At 33.3% G+C, this 12,881-nt stretch overlaps 1 protein-coding gene and 1 long non-coding RNA gene across 3 annotated transcripts; both read left to right on the top strand.

Moving 5' to 3' along the window:
* The first annotated feature begins 1,366 nt into the window (after positions 1-1,366).
* LOC147907821 (uncharacterized) lies at positions 1,367-3,499 on the top strand. Its single transcript, XR_015546962.1, has 2 exons — positions 1,367-3,259; positions 3,321-3,499. It is a non-coding gene; the product is annotated as an uncharacterized LOC147907821 (long non-coding RNA).
* A 5,852-nt stretch (positions 3,500-9,351) lies between these two features.
* LOC105144389 (uncharacterized) lies at positions 9,352-11,061 on the top strand. Of its 2 annotated transcripts, none has more exons than XM_011053272.2 (3): positions 9,352-9,506; positions 9,616-9,746; positions 10,435-11,061. In XM_011053272.2, exons 2-3 carry the CDS (start codon positions 9,730-9,732, stop codon positions 10,772-10,774), a joined length of 357 nt encoding a protein of 118 aa, XP_011051574.1. In that variant the 5' UTR covers positions 9,352-9,506; positions 9,616-9,729; the 3' UTR covers positions 10,775-11,061. The 2 variants fall into 2 exon arrangements, with proteins under 2 accessions (XP_011051574.1, XP_087268269.1); XM_087412143.1 differs by having other exon boundaries at positions 9,445-9,506; positions 9,597-9,746.
* The last annotated feature ends 1,820 nt before the right edge of the window (positions 11,062-12,881 follow it).

Below are 12,881 nucleotides of genomic sequence, written 5' to 3'. Positions count from 1 at the left end.
CATTTTGCTTTATTCGTCTCGACATTACGCACTTCCATCATATCAATCAGCATCATATTATTTTAACTTCTCAAAGTACGACGGTTTATTACAAGAATAATGACGCACTCGCTATTCCGCAACATTAAATGCAGAATAGCGCTGAGTTCAAAGTTCAACATTGTCCAACTATGAACGAAGCAACGCTAATTCTGGCTATAGCCCACTCGATTGGCCAAATATTTCGAAGCATTTTTTGATTCAATTTTTTAAATTGTTTGTTCAACGCTCCTTTATTAACGGCATAGTGGGAGTAATTTCGCTAGTGAAACTTTGCTCCATAAAAAGGAAGGAGGCGATAGCTTTAACTTTTCAACGCTGAATTTGAATTGTGACGGAGTGGGGATAAACGCTAGCTTTTCTTTGCTCGCATGAAAAAGCAGGGAGTCGATTGTGTATCTTGAAATGAGATGAAAATTCTAAAAGTGAGCAAATTCACTAGAATGAATGGTTTCATAATTGGTCAATAACTAATGAATACCGCCTATTTCTTTCGCTGACATTATGGAGCGCGGTTTGAACGCAGTTTGTGGGCTAGTAACAAACTCACATTACTGTACACTGCTATGTACTTTTTAATGGAATTGATTGAAACGCAATTATTAAATATATCCGTTAAAAAAAATAAGAGTATCGATAAAATGTGCATAAAAATAAGTTAATATGTTTAAAAAAATTTATACTAATGTGAGTTTGTTACTAGGCCGCAAATCGCATGCAAATCGCGCTCCATATAATCGCGCCCTGACTGTCATGAGACAGCACTCTCTATAATCGGTTGTACACTCACCAACTAAAATTAGTCCGAGGTATCAATCAATGAAAATTTTATCTTGAAACTAACGTGGTCCTAATATTAACACATATAAAAAATAAGAGCATAAAAAACCACAGCACAAGTTATAGTTTGTGATGTATAATTATTATTACATTAATTAAAACATTAAACGTTTCGGCCACAATCTGACCATCTTCAGTAATTCAATAATATTCTTAAAACGCAGAGTTACATCTAGTTGACATTAAATTCAACAGTCGAGAGTTGTAATTAAATGAACATGTTCTTTTGTATGTGAAGATGCTTCATGCAGTAATGTTACACCGTCAATTGTCATATCAAGAAAAGTGTAGAACAAGAATTTCCAGATTCTAAATAAAATTGTATATATTAAAATCTTCTAGTCGGAATATAAAGAAATAGAATTATTACCTGTTTTACAGCAAAAAAACCAAACGATGAATCTCGAATATTTCTTTTACACAGTTAGAATTTTGTCGTGACATTATGTGTTGTTATTTGTCCTATCATATATTTTACTATTATTTATATATCTGAGTCAAAATTTTTAGAAAGTTCTAGAATTGTTTATTAACAGAAACAGACATCCTTTTTTAGAAGAGGAAAATAAACCTCAGGCAAACCTTCCGTGTCACTTTGCTTATTGATACCACTTGTTTGTCCTTTTATATGTATCATTTCCGAAATTCTTCTTTTCGCTAAAGATTGTTCTCTAATTGTTTCTCTATCTAAAATTCTTATATTATCCCAATCCAATTCATGCATCTCATTCATACGGTGACGTGAAACCACAGAAATTTCGGAAGAAGGTTTTCTTATATCAGCCTTATGTTCTTTAATCCGAGTTTTTAATTTCCTTTTGGTTTGGCCAACATAAGACGATTCACAGTTTAAGCAATTAATTTTATAAACCACTCCGCATTGGTCATCCTTAGGCAAAGAATCCTTTCCTGTCTTAATAAATGTATTCAATTTATTCATAGGTTTATAAGCTATATTAAAACCGTACATATGTGAAAGTTTTTTAAATTTTTCCGAAACTTTGCCCAAATATGGTATCGTGAAAATTTTTTTGAAGTAACATTAGAGTCACATTCATTATTAATTTCTTTACGATTTTGATCTAAATTAGTTCTGTTTTCCAACGTTTTAATTCTATTATTTATTGTAGAAAATATAAACTTTAAAGGTTAACCATTACTTAGAAACGTGTGAATTAATTCAGAGATGTTTTTTTCATGAAATTTAGGATGGGATAAGAATAGAATTCTATCAAATTGCCCAATAATAACTCCCCTTTTGTGTTCTAATGGATGATTCGAAAAATAATTAAGATATCTCCCAGAATTGATAGGTTTTTTATAAATATCGAAGATGATATTTCCTTCCTGTCTCATTAATTTAACATCTAGGAAATGTATGCCGTTATCATCGCCAAAGTCCACAGTAAATTTAAGCCTTTCATGATATGAGTTAAACAATTCTAGAACTCCTTCCACTTTTTCTTTGTGTATAGCTAATACAATATCGTCCACATAACGAAAATAAAACGATGAATTAATGTTATTCTTGGTAATGATTTCTTGTTCAAAATCTTGTAAAACAATGTTCGCCAGTATGGGGGACAAAGGAGAACCCATTGGCATGCCAAAAATCTGTTTAAATATTTTATTATCAAAACTAAAAAATGTAGAATTAATTATAATCATAATTGCTTTGATAAATTCATGTAAAGGAATCGAAGTCTTATTCTCCATAAGATTCCACCTGCGTTCAATGCTTTTTGATACTAATTCGGTCGGAATATTCGTGTACATGGAGACCACGTCAAATGATATAATACTAAAATTTGTATCAATTGCTTTACCATTGAGTTTATTTACTAAATCAAAGCTATTTTTAACGAAACTGAAATTTTTTATATTATTATTGTCAATGATTTCCTTTAAGAAAGTCGCCAGTGGATAAAAAGCACTATTAATACAACTGACAATCAATCTCAAAGGGTGACCTTCTTTGTGAATTTTTGGCAAACCGTAAGATCTCGGAAGTTCGCCGTCCGAAACGTACAATTTTTTATATAAATTAGAATCAATGTACCCCTTATTTTTCCAATTTTTTAATAATTTACCAATTTCAACAGTTATTTTCTTCGTGGGATCTTTTTTAATTGAATCGTATGTAGTATGATCATTAAGAATCTCATACATTTAGCCTGAGGTTTATTTTCCTCTTCTAAAAAAGGATGTCTCTTTCTGTTAATAAACAATTCTAGAACTTTCTAAAAATTTTGACTCAGATATATAAATAGTGGTAAAATATATGATAGGACAAATAACAACACATAATGTCACGACAAAATTCTAACTGTGTAAAAGAAATATTCGAGATTCATCGTTTGGTTTTTTTGCTGTAAAACAGGTAATGATTCTATTTCTTTATATTCCGACTAGAAGATTTTAATATATACAATTTTGTTTAGAATCTGGAAATTCTTGTTCTACACTTTTCTTGATATGACAATTGACGGTGTAACATTACTGCATGAAGCATCTTCACATACAAAAGAACATGTTTATTTAATTACAACTCTCGACTGTTGAATTTAATGTCAACTAGATGTAACTCTGCGTTTTAAGAATATTATTGAATTACTGAAGATGGCCAGATTGTGGCCGAAACGTTTAATGTTTTAATTAATGTAATAATAATTATACATCACAAACTATAACTTGTGCTGTGGTTTTTTATGCTCTTATTTTTTATATGTGTTAATATTAGAACCACGTTAGTTTCAAGATATTTTTTAATTACACGAGCATTAACATGTGTAAATTAACGCAATTTTTTGACTTCATCAATTTTAATTTTGGATTACACGTATGTTTGCTTCTGAAGAAATGTGTAAGAACTCATAGAGCGAATATTTATACAAGAATACAAATTCAATTCTTAAAAACATGTATAAAGGAACGTCTAGTTCCCATGCATATATATAGATTTACACGAAATGATAGTAATAAGCTGTTCCATTCTTGGAAAGAAAGAATTGATAAACTTAAATATAATTTTATTTTTAAATACTTAAGGGTAGAATTACAAGACGCCTATAAACATCTTGGGCAAACAAAATCGGAATTATTCAGCATGTGTAGAAAAATTGAAAAAATTCTACTGAATAATATAGCTTATTCTTTCTTTCGAAGACAGGAATTTAACTTTGACATTATGTGGCAAAAGGAACAAGATAGAATCGGTAAAAAAATCTCTAATCTGCGGGCCAAATACATTCGCCAAGAAATTGTGAATATAAATCGTATTAACTATATAATATTACGAAATTTGTGATCTCTGAGATGAATTGTGATACTTCCTGTGCACCTTTAAAATTGAATACAGTTTCAACTAAAATCACGAATCCTGACAAAATTCATTCATCATACAATATTAATATCACTCCTGAAAGTTTTAATGGCAATTTTGATATAAGTAATATTAATAAACAATGGCTGATAAATCTGAGCAATGCTAAAGTTTCAGATAAAGCCTTAGCCTTACTACAATTAGGTCAATAGTTTAATTTGCCTAATAACGTGGTTAGTAAGGATGATATTACACGTGAGTTCATCAAACACGTGGAATATAATCTTTTCAGGGCGGATGATGAAACGCGTAAAAATGTTAGGAATGAAACTGTCCAAATTCTTAAAGCGATTAAGAATTGTAATAGTAAATCTTCTGAAAATACAATTTTATACGAAGGTGTAAGAGAGGTTAAGCGATTCATCTCAGAGAATCCTGATATTTTAATTACTAGAGCGGATAAAGGGAATACCACCGTAATTATGAGTCGTGATAGCTATAAAGAAATGTATGAGATTCTTAATGATCATACTACATACGATTCAATTAAAAAAGATCCCACGAAGAAAATAACTGTTGAAATTGGTAAATTATTAAAAAATTGGAAAAATAAGGGGTACATTGATTCTAATTTATATAAAAAATTGTACGTTTCGGACGGCGAACTTCCGAGATCTTACGGTTTGCCAAAAATTCACAAAGGTCACCCTTTGAGATTGATTGTCAGTTGTATTAATAGTGCTTTTTATCCACTGGCGACTTTCTTAAAGGAAATCATTGACAATAATAATATAAAAAATTTCAGTTTCGTTAAAAATAGCTTTGATTTAGTAAATAAACTCAATGGTAAAGCAATTGATACAAATTTTAGTATTATATCATTTGACGTGGTCTCCATGTACACGAATATTCCGACCGAATTAGTATCAAAAAGCATTGAACGCAGGTGGAATCTTATGGAGAATAAGACTTCGATTCCTTTACATGAATTTATCAAAGCAATTATGATTATAATTAATTCTACATTTTTTAGTTTTGATAATAAAATATTTAAACAGATTTTTGGCATGCCAATGGGTTCTCCTTTGTCCCCCATACTGGCGAACATTGTTTTACAAGATTTTGAACAAGAAATCATTACCAAGAATAACATTAATTCATCGTTTTATTTTCGTTATGTGGACGATATTGTATTAGCTATACACAAAGAAAAAGTGGAAGGAGTTCTAGAATTGTTTAACTCATATCATGAAAGGCTTAAATTTACTGTGGACTTTGGCGATGATAACGGCATACATTTCCTAGATGTTAAATTAATGAGACAGGAAGGAAATATCATCTTCGATATTTATAAAAAACCTATCAATTCTGGGAGATATCTTAATTATTTTTCGAATCATCCATTAGAACACAAAAGGGGAGTTATTATTGGGCAATTTGATAGAATTCTATTCTTATCCCATCCTAAATTTCATGAAAAAAACATCTCTGAATTAATTCACACGTTTCTAAGTAATGGTTAACCTTTAAAGTTTATATTTTCTACAATAAATAATAGAATTAAAACGTTGGAAAACAGAACTAATTTAGATCAAAATCGTAAAGAAATTAATAATGAATGTGACTCTAATGTTACTTCAAAAAAATTTTTCACGATACCATATTTGGGCAAAGTTTCGGAAAAATTTAAAAAACTTTCACATATGTACGGTTTTAATATAGCTTATAAACCTATGAATAAATTGAATACATTTATTAAGACAGGAAAGGATTCTTTGCCTAAGGATGACCAATGCGGAGTGGTTTATAAAATTAATTGCTTAAACTGTGAATCGTCTTATGTTGGCCAAACCAAAAGGAAATTAAAAACTCGGATTAAAGAACATAAGGCTGATATAAGAAAACCTTCTTCCGAAATTTCTGTGGTTTTACGTCACCGTACGAATGAGATGCATGAATTGGATTGGGATAACATAAGAATTTTAGATAGAGAACAATCTTTAGCGAAAAGAAGAATTTCGGAAATGATACATATAAAAGGACAAACAAGTGGTATCAATAAGCAAAGTGACACGGAAGGTTTGCCTGAGGTTTATTTTCCTCTTCTAAAAAAGGATGTCTCTTTCTGTTAATAAACAATTCTAGAACTTTCTAAAAATTTTGACTCAGATGTATAAATAGTGGTAAAATATATGATAGGACAAATAACAACACATAATGTCACGACAAAATTCTAACTGTGTAAAAGAAATATTCGAGATTCATCGTTTGGTTTTTTTGCTGTAAAACAGGTAATGATTCTATTTCTTTATATTCCGACTAGAAGATTTTAATATATACAATTTTATTTAGAATCTGGAAATTCTTGTTCTACACTTTTCTTGATATGACAATTGACGGTGTAACATTACTGCATGAAGCATCTTCACATACAAAAGAACATGTTCATTTAATTACAACTCTCGACTGTTGAATTTAATGTCAACTAGATGTAACTCTGCGTTTTAAGAATATTATTGAATTACTGAAGATGGCCAGATTGTGGCCGAAACGTTTAATGTTTTAATTAATGTAATAATAATTATACATCACAAACTATAACTTGTGCTGTGGTTTTTTATGCTCTTATTTTTTATAAATGAAAATTTTCTCCATTATTTTCAATAATTAAAAATTTTACTATTTTAATTTTTTATCCTAGAAATAAAGTTTCATGATTGACACACAAATTCTCATATGGGCAATAGCGCTCTCTGCCTTTATTTTCGAAAAATATATACGAAAAACTAAGGAAATACTATAGTATGCGTTACATATACTATAGCATTGTCCTAGTTTTTCATATGCGATATTTTTCGAGAATAGAGGCACCAAACGCAGATTGACGAAAAGCCGGTTGTGGGGGTAAAATTTCTAAATCCCCCATCATCCATTTTGCACCAATCAGCGTTCGGTGTCAGAACACTGTTTGCCCATATGAGACTGCTTTCACATGTAAAGCTGGTTCTACATTAGGCGCATCACAGCGTCGTAAACGTTGCGGTCTTAAAACATACTGGAAGGACTATATTGGTTACACGTATGTAATCAATGTAATAAAAGTGTCTCCAATATCTATCTATTCTTATCTGAATGCTTGTTTGCTGTGCGCTTGCGCGTGATAATACCGCGTAATTCGAACTTGAAAAAATGTAGAATAGTTATCAAAATGTTATTTGAAATTTGAAAATGATGAAAAAACATGTGTTCAGCTATTAAATTATCGTTGTTGTTGATTATAACTATACATTTAAAATACACACATATTTTACAATATATATTTATATAATTTAAATTAATTCAATACATAGCCTTAGAATTTAAAATTATCTACGAAGTAAAGCTATTACGCATGAAGAGATATTTTAGTTTGCTTCGTTGATATTTTGAGACATGTAACGCAATAACGTCCTATTTTTTAATAATTCTACATGCTTTCGTTTCGCGAGCTTTGAAGTTAGAACGTATGTACATATGAATATTCATAATCGACGCATGCGCATTACAGTGAAGCATTCAGAGGACAAATAGATGCCATCGACAGTCACCTATGGCCCTTCCAGTATGTATGTTCTAAGGTTACGGCCCAATCAATATCAATCTAGCTCGATTCTAATTGGATAACGATTACGACACTGCGATGCGACTAATGTAGAACCAGTGTAACATGCGTAAACGTAACTTGCGTCAGCTAATCAAATTGTTTCAACTAGAATAATGCGTAGCTGATACAATTTGATACGATTTGATTGGTTGACGCAAGCACCGACGAGATACTATTAAGATACACAGTCAATCCTGGACAAATTTTCGACGATCCCAAGAAAGGATCCCAAAAGCCCGGAGGTAATTAAGAATAAAGAATGCTAATAAAGAATGCTGACATTATCGACAATTGTTATAAATTTGCTATTATTAACATAAATATTTGGCTCATATTAGTTGTTGGAATTAATTCGTAGCGTTTTACAAGTGATGGGAAGTACTTTCATTAATGTATTTTTTAATGCTCATGTGAAATAAATAACATTCTTTCATTAAAAACGCTACGAATTAATTCCAACACCTAATACATTATTAAATTCATGATTTTTTTATTATATAAATGTTCCATAAATAAATATGCATACTTGTAAAGCTATAATATCCTATATATTGCAAAAAAATTGCAATTTTTTTCTTTGCAGTTATCAACTGTTGATAATCAAACTTTGACAATAACATTAAAATCACAATTTTAAAGAAAAATCGAATATTATTGAGTTCTAAATGTATAAATACGTTTATTAAACTAATAAGTCATAAAATTAGTACAATATCATCAGTTTTTAACTCTTAATCATTTCAATATTTACAAGAACGCGAATTCCCGTAGAATGTCGGTCTTTAATAGTATTTCATCGATGACGCAAGTTACGTTTACGTAAGTTACACTGCATGTGAAAGCAGTTTGAGGATCCGGGCTTAAGCCTGCGGTACACGATGCTTATTTTCCTGGATTATTAGCTGTATTAGAATCTTTCCACCGTATTGGCTGCGATGCTGTCAGTGGCTTAGTTCCACCGAGGTTTAATCTGGATCAGAATGTAAGAACCAACCAACTACAGTCGAGTATTTCCCTGTCGTTGTAAAAGGGGATCAATGTTACCAACTTTTCAAAAAGTTATTTGGTAGCCGTACTTATTTTGCAATAAAATCTTCAAAAATCGTCAATTCTAAAAAAATTATTTTAATTCTAAATAAAATCCAAATCGATCAATTGTGAATGTTAAAAGATGCATATCTCTCACTAAGCTCGCCGTCAGCTCGAAGCGGCTTATAACTTAAATCTAAATAAAATCATAAATCTATTATTGATACGCTAAATATAATTATAAGAATAAAATGGAAGATTGCGATACATTCTGATATTACACTATAAAACTAAGCTGCGTTCCAGCAAGTACTTTACAGTGGAACATCTCTATGTCCTAGCTGGAAAACAGCTTATGCCAGTGCCAGCAGCGGAAGCAATCAATCAGTTGGGCGATACGGGCAGTAGTGTAAAAAAAAAATTTTTTTTACTCCTCTGTAAAAATCGCCTCGTTGATTGGTTGCTACTTCCGCTTACATGTGAATGCACTTTAACTCTGACGCTGTAATCAGAATGCACCTTAAATGACACCATATAAAGAATGAAAGTAACAACTCTACATTATTTTTTCGTCATTCGTGTACTGTCAACTGTCCTAATATGTTTCTAACGATTAAGAAGTTTTGAAAGGAGGTTAGTTTTCTGATTTATCTCGAATTCCGGTTGTCATCTATTTGCATATTCGTCATCTGATCGGATCTCAAAAGCGACTGTATTTTATAGTTTTTGTATTTTGATTTAGTAAACATTTGGAAATATAATTGATCTCGAAATATCGAAATGAGAAGCGCAACATGCATCAAGTGAGAGAATATCTTTATTGAAATTTTCTTTCGGAAGTCGATCAACGATAACCATGACGCGAACAAACAGGTTTGTCTTTTAAACGTTTGCGAGACGTTGACGTAATAAATTATGATATCTGCTTGGTAATTATTTAGAATATCCCACCCCACTTAAAATCTTAATAAAAATATACTCATTCGAATTTATCGCGTTTTCACTGAAAACGAAAGAATCTGGCAGAAAAACGTCAGCCTCGTGAATCGAGTTAGTAAGCGTTAAAGTTGGAAACTTTAGAGATAATATTTAAGATAATTATACAAATTCTCTGCTTCACAAACACACAAATTCACCGCTTTAAAAACACAAATTCATTGCTAATGGAAAGAATTTGTGTTTGTAAAGTGAATTTGTGTAATTAAAGCAGAACATATACATATATAGTACTGTATTGAGTCAGGGTGACAAATAGTTTAAATCTAAATTTTAACGCTTAATAACTCGATTCACGAAATTGACGCGTTTTTTTTTGTTAACAGATTCTTTCATTTTGAATGAAAATACGTCGAATAAGTATATTTTTATTAAGATTTTAGGTGGAGTGGGATATTTTATATTAAGCTAATGTGTATACATATGTATTTGTAAAAATGTATTTGAAAAAACAAATATAAAAGAAGTTGAAAAACATAATTTTTATCATACATCTTGAAAATAATTTTTATCCACAATAGCAATATTATGATTTTTGTAATAATTTTCTATTTGAATCGTTTAGGAAGAGATGTCGCAACATAGAAGAGGAATCTAGCGACTTTATGCCATTGAGCAAACGAATTAACAATCTTCATATCAATGGTTTATCTGGCCTACGAGAGAACACGGTGGAGAATATGGAAACTGATTGGGAGAGTGGAAATTTCATGTCATCTCCAAGCTGCTCAGAGATATCTCAAAATTCATCGCCCAGAGGCAGTTGTGGTTCCAGCCAAAGCAGTTTTACCAGTGATTACAGACCAGATTTGAATGCGACGGAAAATCCTTTTTATTACGAGAGCAATAAATTGCTCTTTTCCTTGTACATGGAACGTATGCAGAGGAGACCAGATCTCTATTGACGAACACACGTTTCAAAGCATCTTGAGATTTAGTCAAGTCTCGCTGTTTTTCTTCTGTCATTCTGCTATGTGATATATATGATAATTCTTAATTAACCAATCGATATCGTCGATTGGATAATGATGAAGCGTGCGTACCACAGCAATAAAATTGGTATATAAAACTTTTATCGGAAGCAGCATCTATAGATATAAGAATAATGTATAATCGTTGTAGTATTAAGCATCTTTTATTAGCGCATATAATTGTGTGTAAGTGAGAGTATATGAATGTGAAACCATGCAAATTTGTAATATTTCTTTATTTAAATTATTTCTCATACAAATCATCACCTAGGTTCATCATTATATTTCATTATTCTTATGGATCCGTATTTTCATTGGCATATGTGATGTAACGTAGAATTTGACGCACGGCAATCGACAGGTGAATTTGAAAAGAAAATATTGGCGAAGAGCGAATATCGAGGAGCACGATCGATTATGATTCGTCAGTTTCTTAAGGCTTAAATTGAAACTTGATACAGCTATTTGTAGATCTAGGCTCACGAGAAGAGATGACTGTTGAATTTTGGCCCGGTACTCGTAGTCGGTTCTTAATTATTTTAAAAAGCGTTTCAATTAATGTCTTGGGATGCTAATACATAAAGTATCACAATCCTGATAACAAAGCCTGCGGAGACAGATTTTGAACAGAGCCTGTTACCAATTTTTGATTGCAGAAAAGCACAAAATTGTATACAGAATTTGTATTATCTGCAAATTGCTGCCAGAAATGTAACAAAGTCTGCTAGACACGCTATGCCAGCAGATTGGTAGCAGACTCTGCTCGGTTCCTGCCACCAATTTGCCGGCATAGTCGATAGATCCAAATGCCAAATGCGGATACAGATGGCTATGGTTTTGTTAGTCAAAATCTGATGGAGTTTGCTGCCAATTTGGCCCAAATTGCTAACATTTTGCTACGAGGGTATGAATATACATCAACAGCGCCATCAACAGCGATGTTTCGAGAACGTTTCGTAAAAATGCGCGCATTCGAGGCTCGAGAAAGATGGCAGGACAGCCATCAATGTGATTGGATCTTCACTCGACTTAACTTCTAGCGAGTATCCGCTAGGTGCGTGCGAGTCGAGTCGAATCGAATCGAATCGCTCTGTTCCGTGGATCCGTGGTCGCGTAAAGCGTGGCGTGACGGAACTTGGAACTCGAAACTCGGAAGGGTGAGGAAAGGAGGAGGGATCGACGTGACGGAGTGACGAACGAATGTGTTTAGAATATTTAGATCGTACGAGATAATCGGACGCGAAGGGAAAATTGAGCAAAGATAAGCGTCGTAACATCAGCTTGCTGGAACGATCGACTCGATCGGCAAGTACGCGCAAGCGCCAATACTCCACGTTTCCAATTGCCTTGCCTCATTACTCACTCGTACCCTACTCCGCAACCGTCGCCATAATTAATATCTTAACGATTGAACAGCATACATTAACAGCAGCTTAGAGAGCGCGCGTATCCTCTCGGTCGAAAGGGACGGCATATTTAGGTGACGGCAAATTAGGCGACGGTGGATCACTCGGACTCGAAGGTCTCGAAGTGGTTTGCCGATGTCCATCGTAGTGGCGTGTCAGACGGCGTATGTCGACACGTATGTACCGTTAGTCTGAATCTATTCCCGTTGGTCGGCTCGAGCGACATCCACGCTGACAGCTCACGTACCTACCGACCGAGGAGGGCTGAGCCATATTCGATCGCGGTTGGTCGTCGTAAACCCGGAAACGAAGCGTGTGCGCGTCTCCGTTCAGCGAGAGCGCCGAGAGCTCGAGTGTGCGTTCGAGAGAGACAGAGAGAGAGCGAGAGAGTGCGAGTGCGAATTTATCGCGGAGTCACTCTCGAGCTCTCCTCGAACTTCCGTTAGAGACGTGCGCGCGTCCATCCTGACGTCTCTCTACGCATATGTATGACGTGTGCATCGCAGCGACTACCGCGGTGATACGTCGGTCGGCGTGTTCACGTTGAAATGAGAAAGTTGTTGCCGTTGCGCTGAGGATTGGGAACGACGACGCACGCGAACCAGCCAGACGGACAATTCCCGTACTAAGCGGAC

The sequence above is a fragment of the Acromyrmex echinatior genome, chromosome 12 (genome assembly GCF_024713525.1).
Source record: "Acromyrmex echinatior isolate Ae372 chromosome 12, ASM2471352v2, whole genome shotgun sequence".
Lineage (NCBI taxonomy): Eukaryota > Metazoa > Arthropoda > Insecta > Hymenoptera > Formicidae > Acromyrmex > Acromyrmex echinatior.
This window is presented reverse-complemented; position numbering and strand designations above follow the sequence as displayed.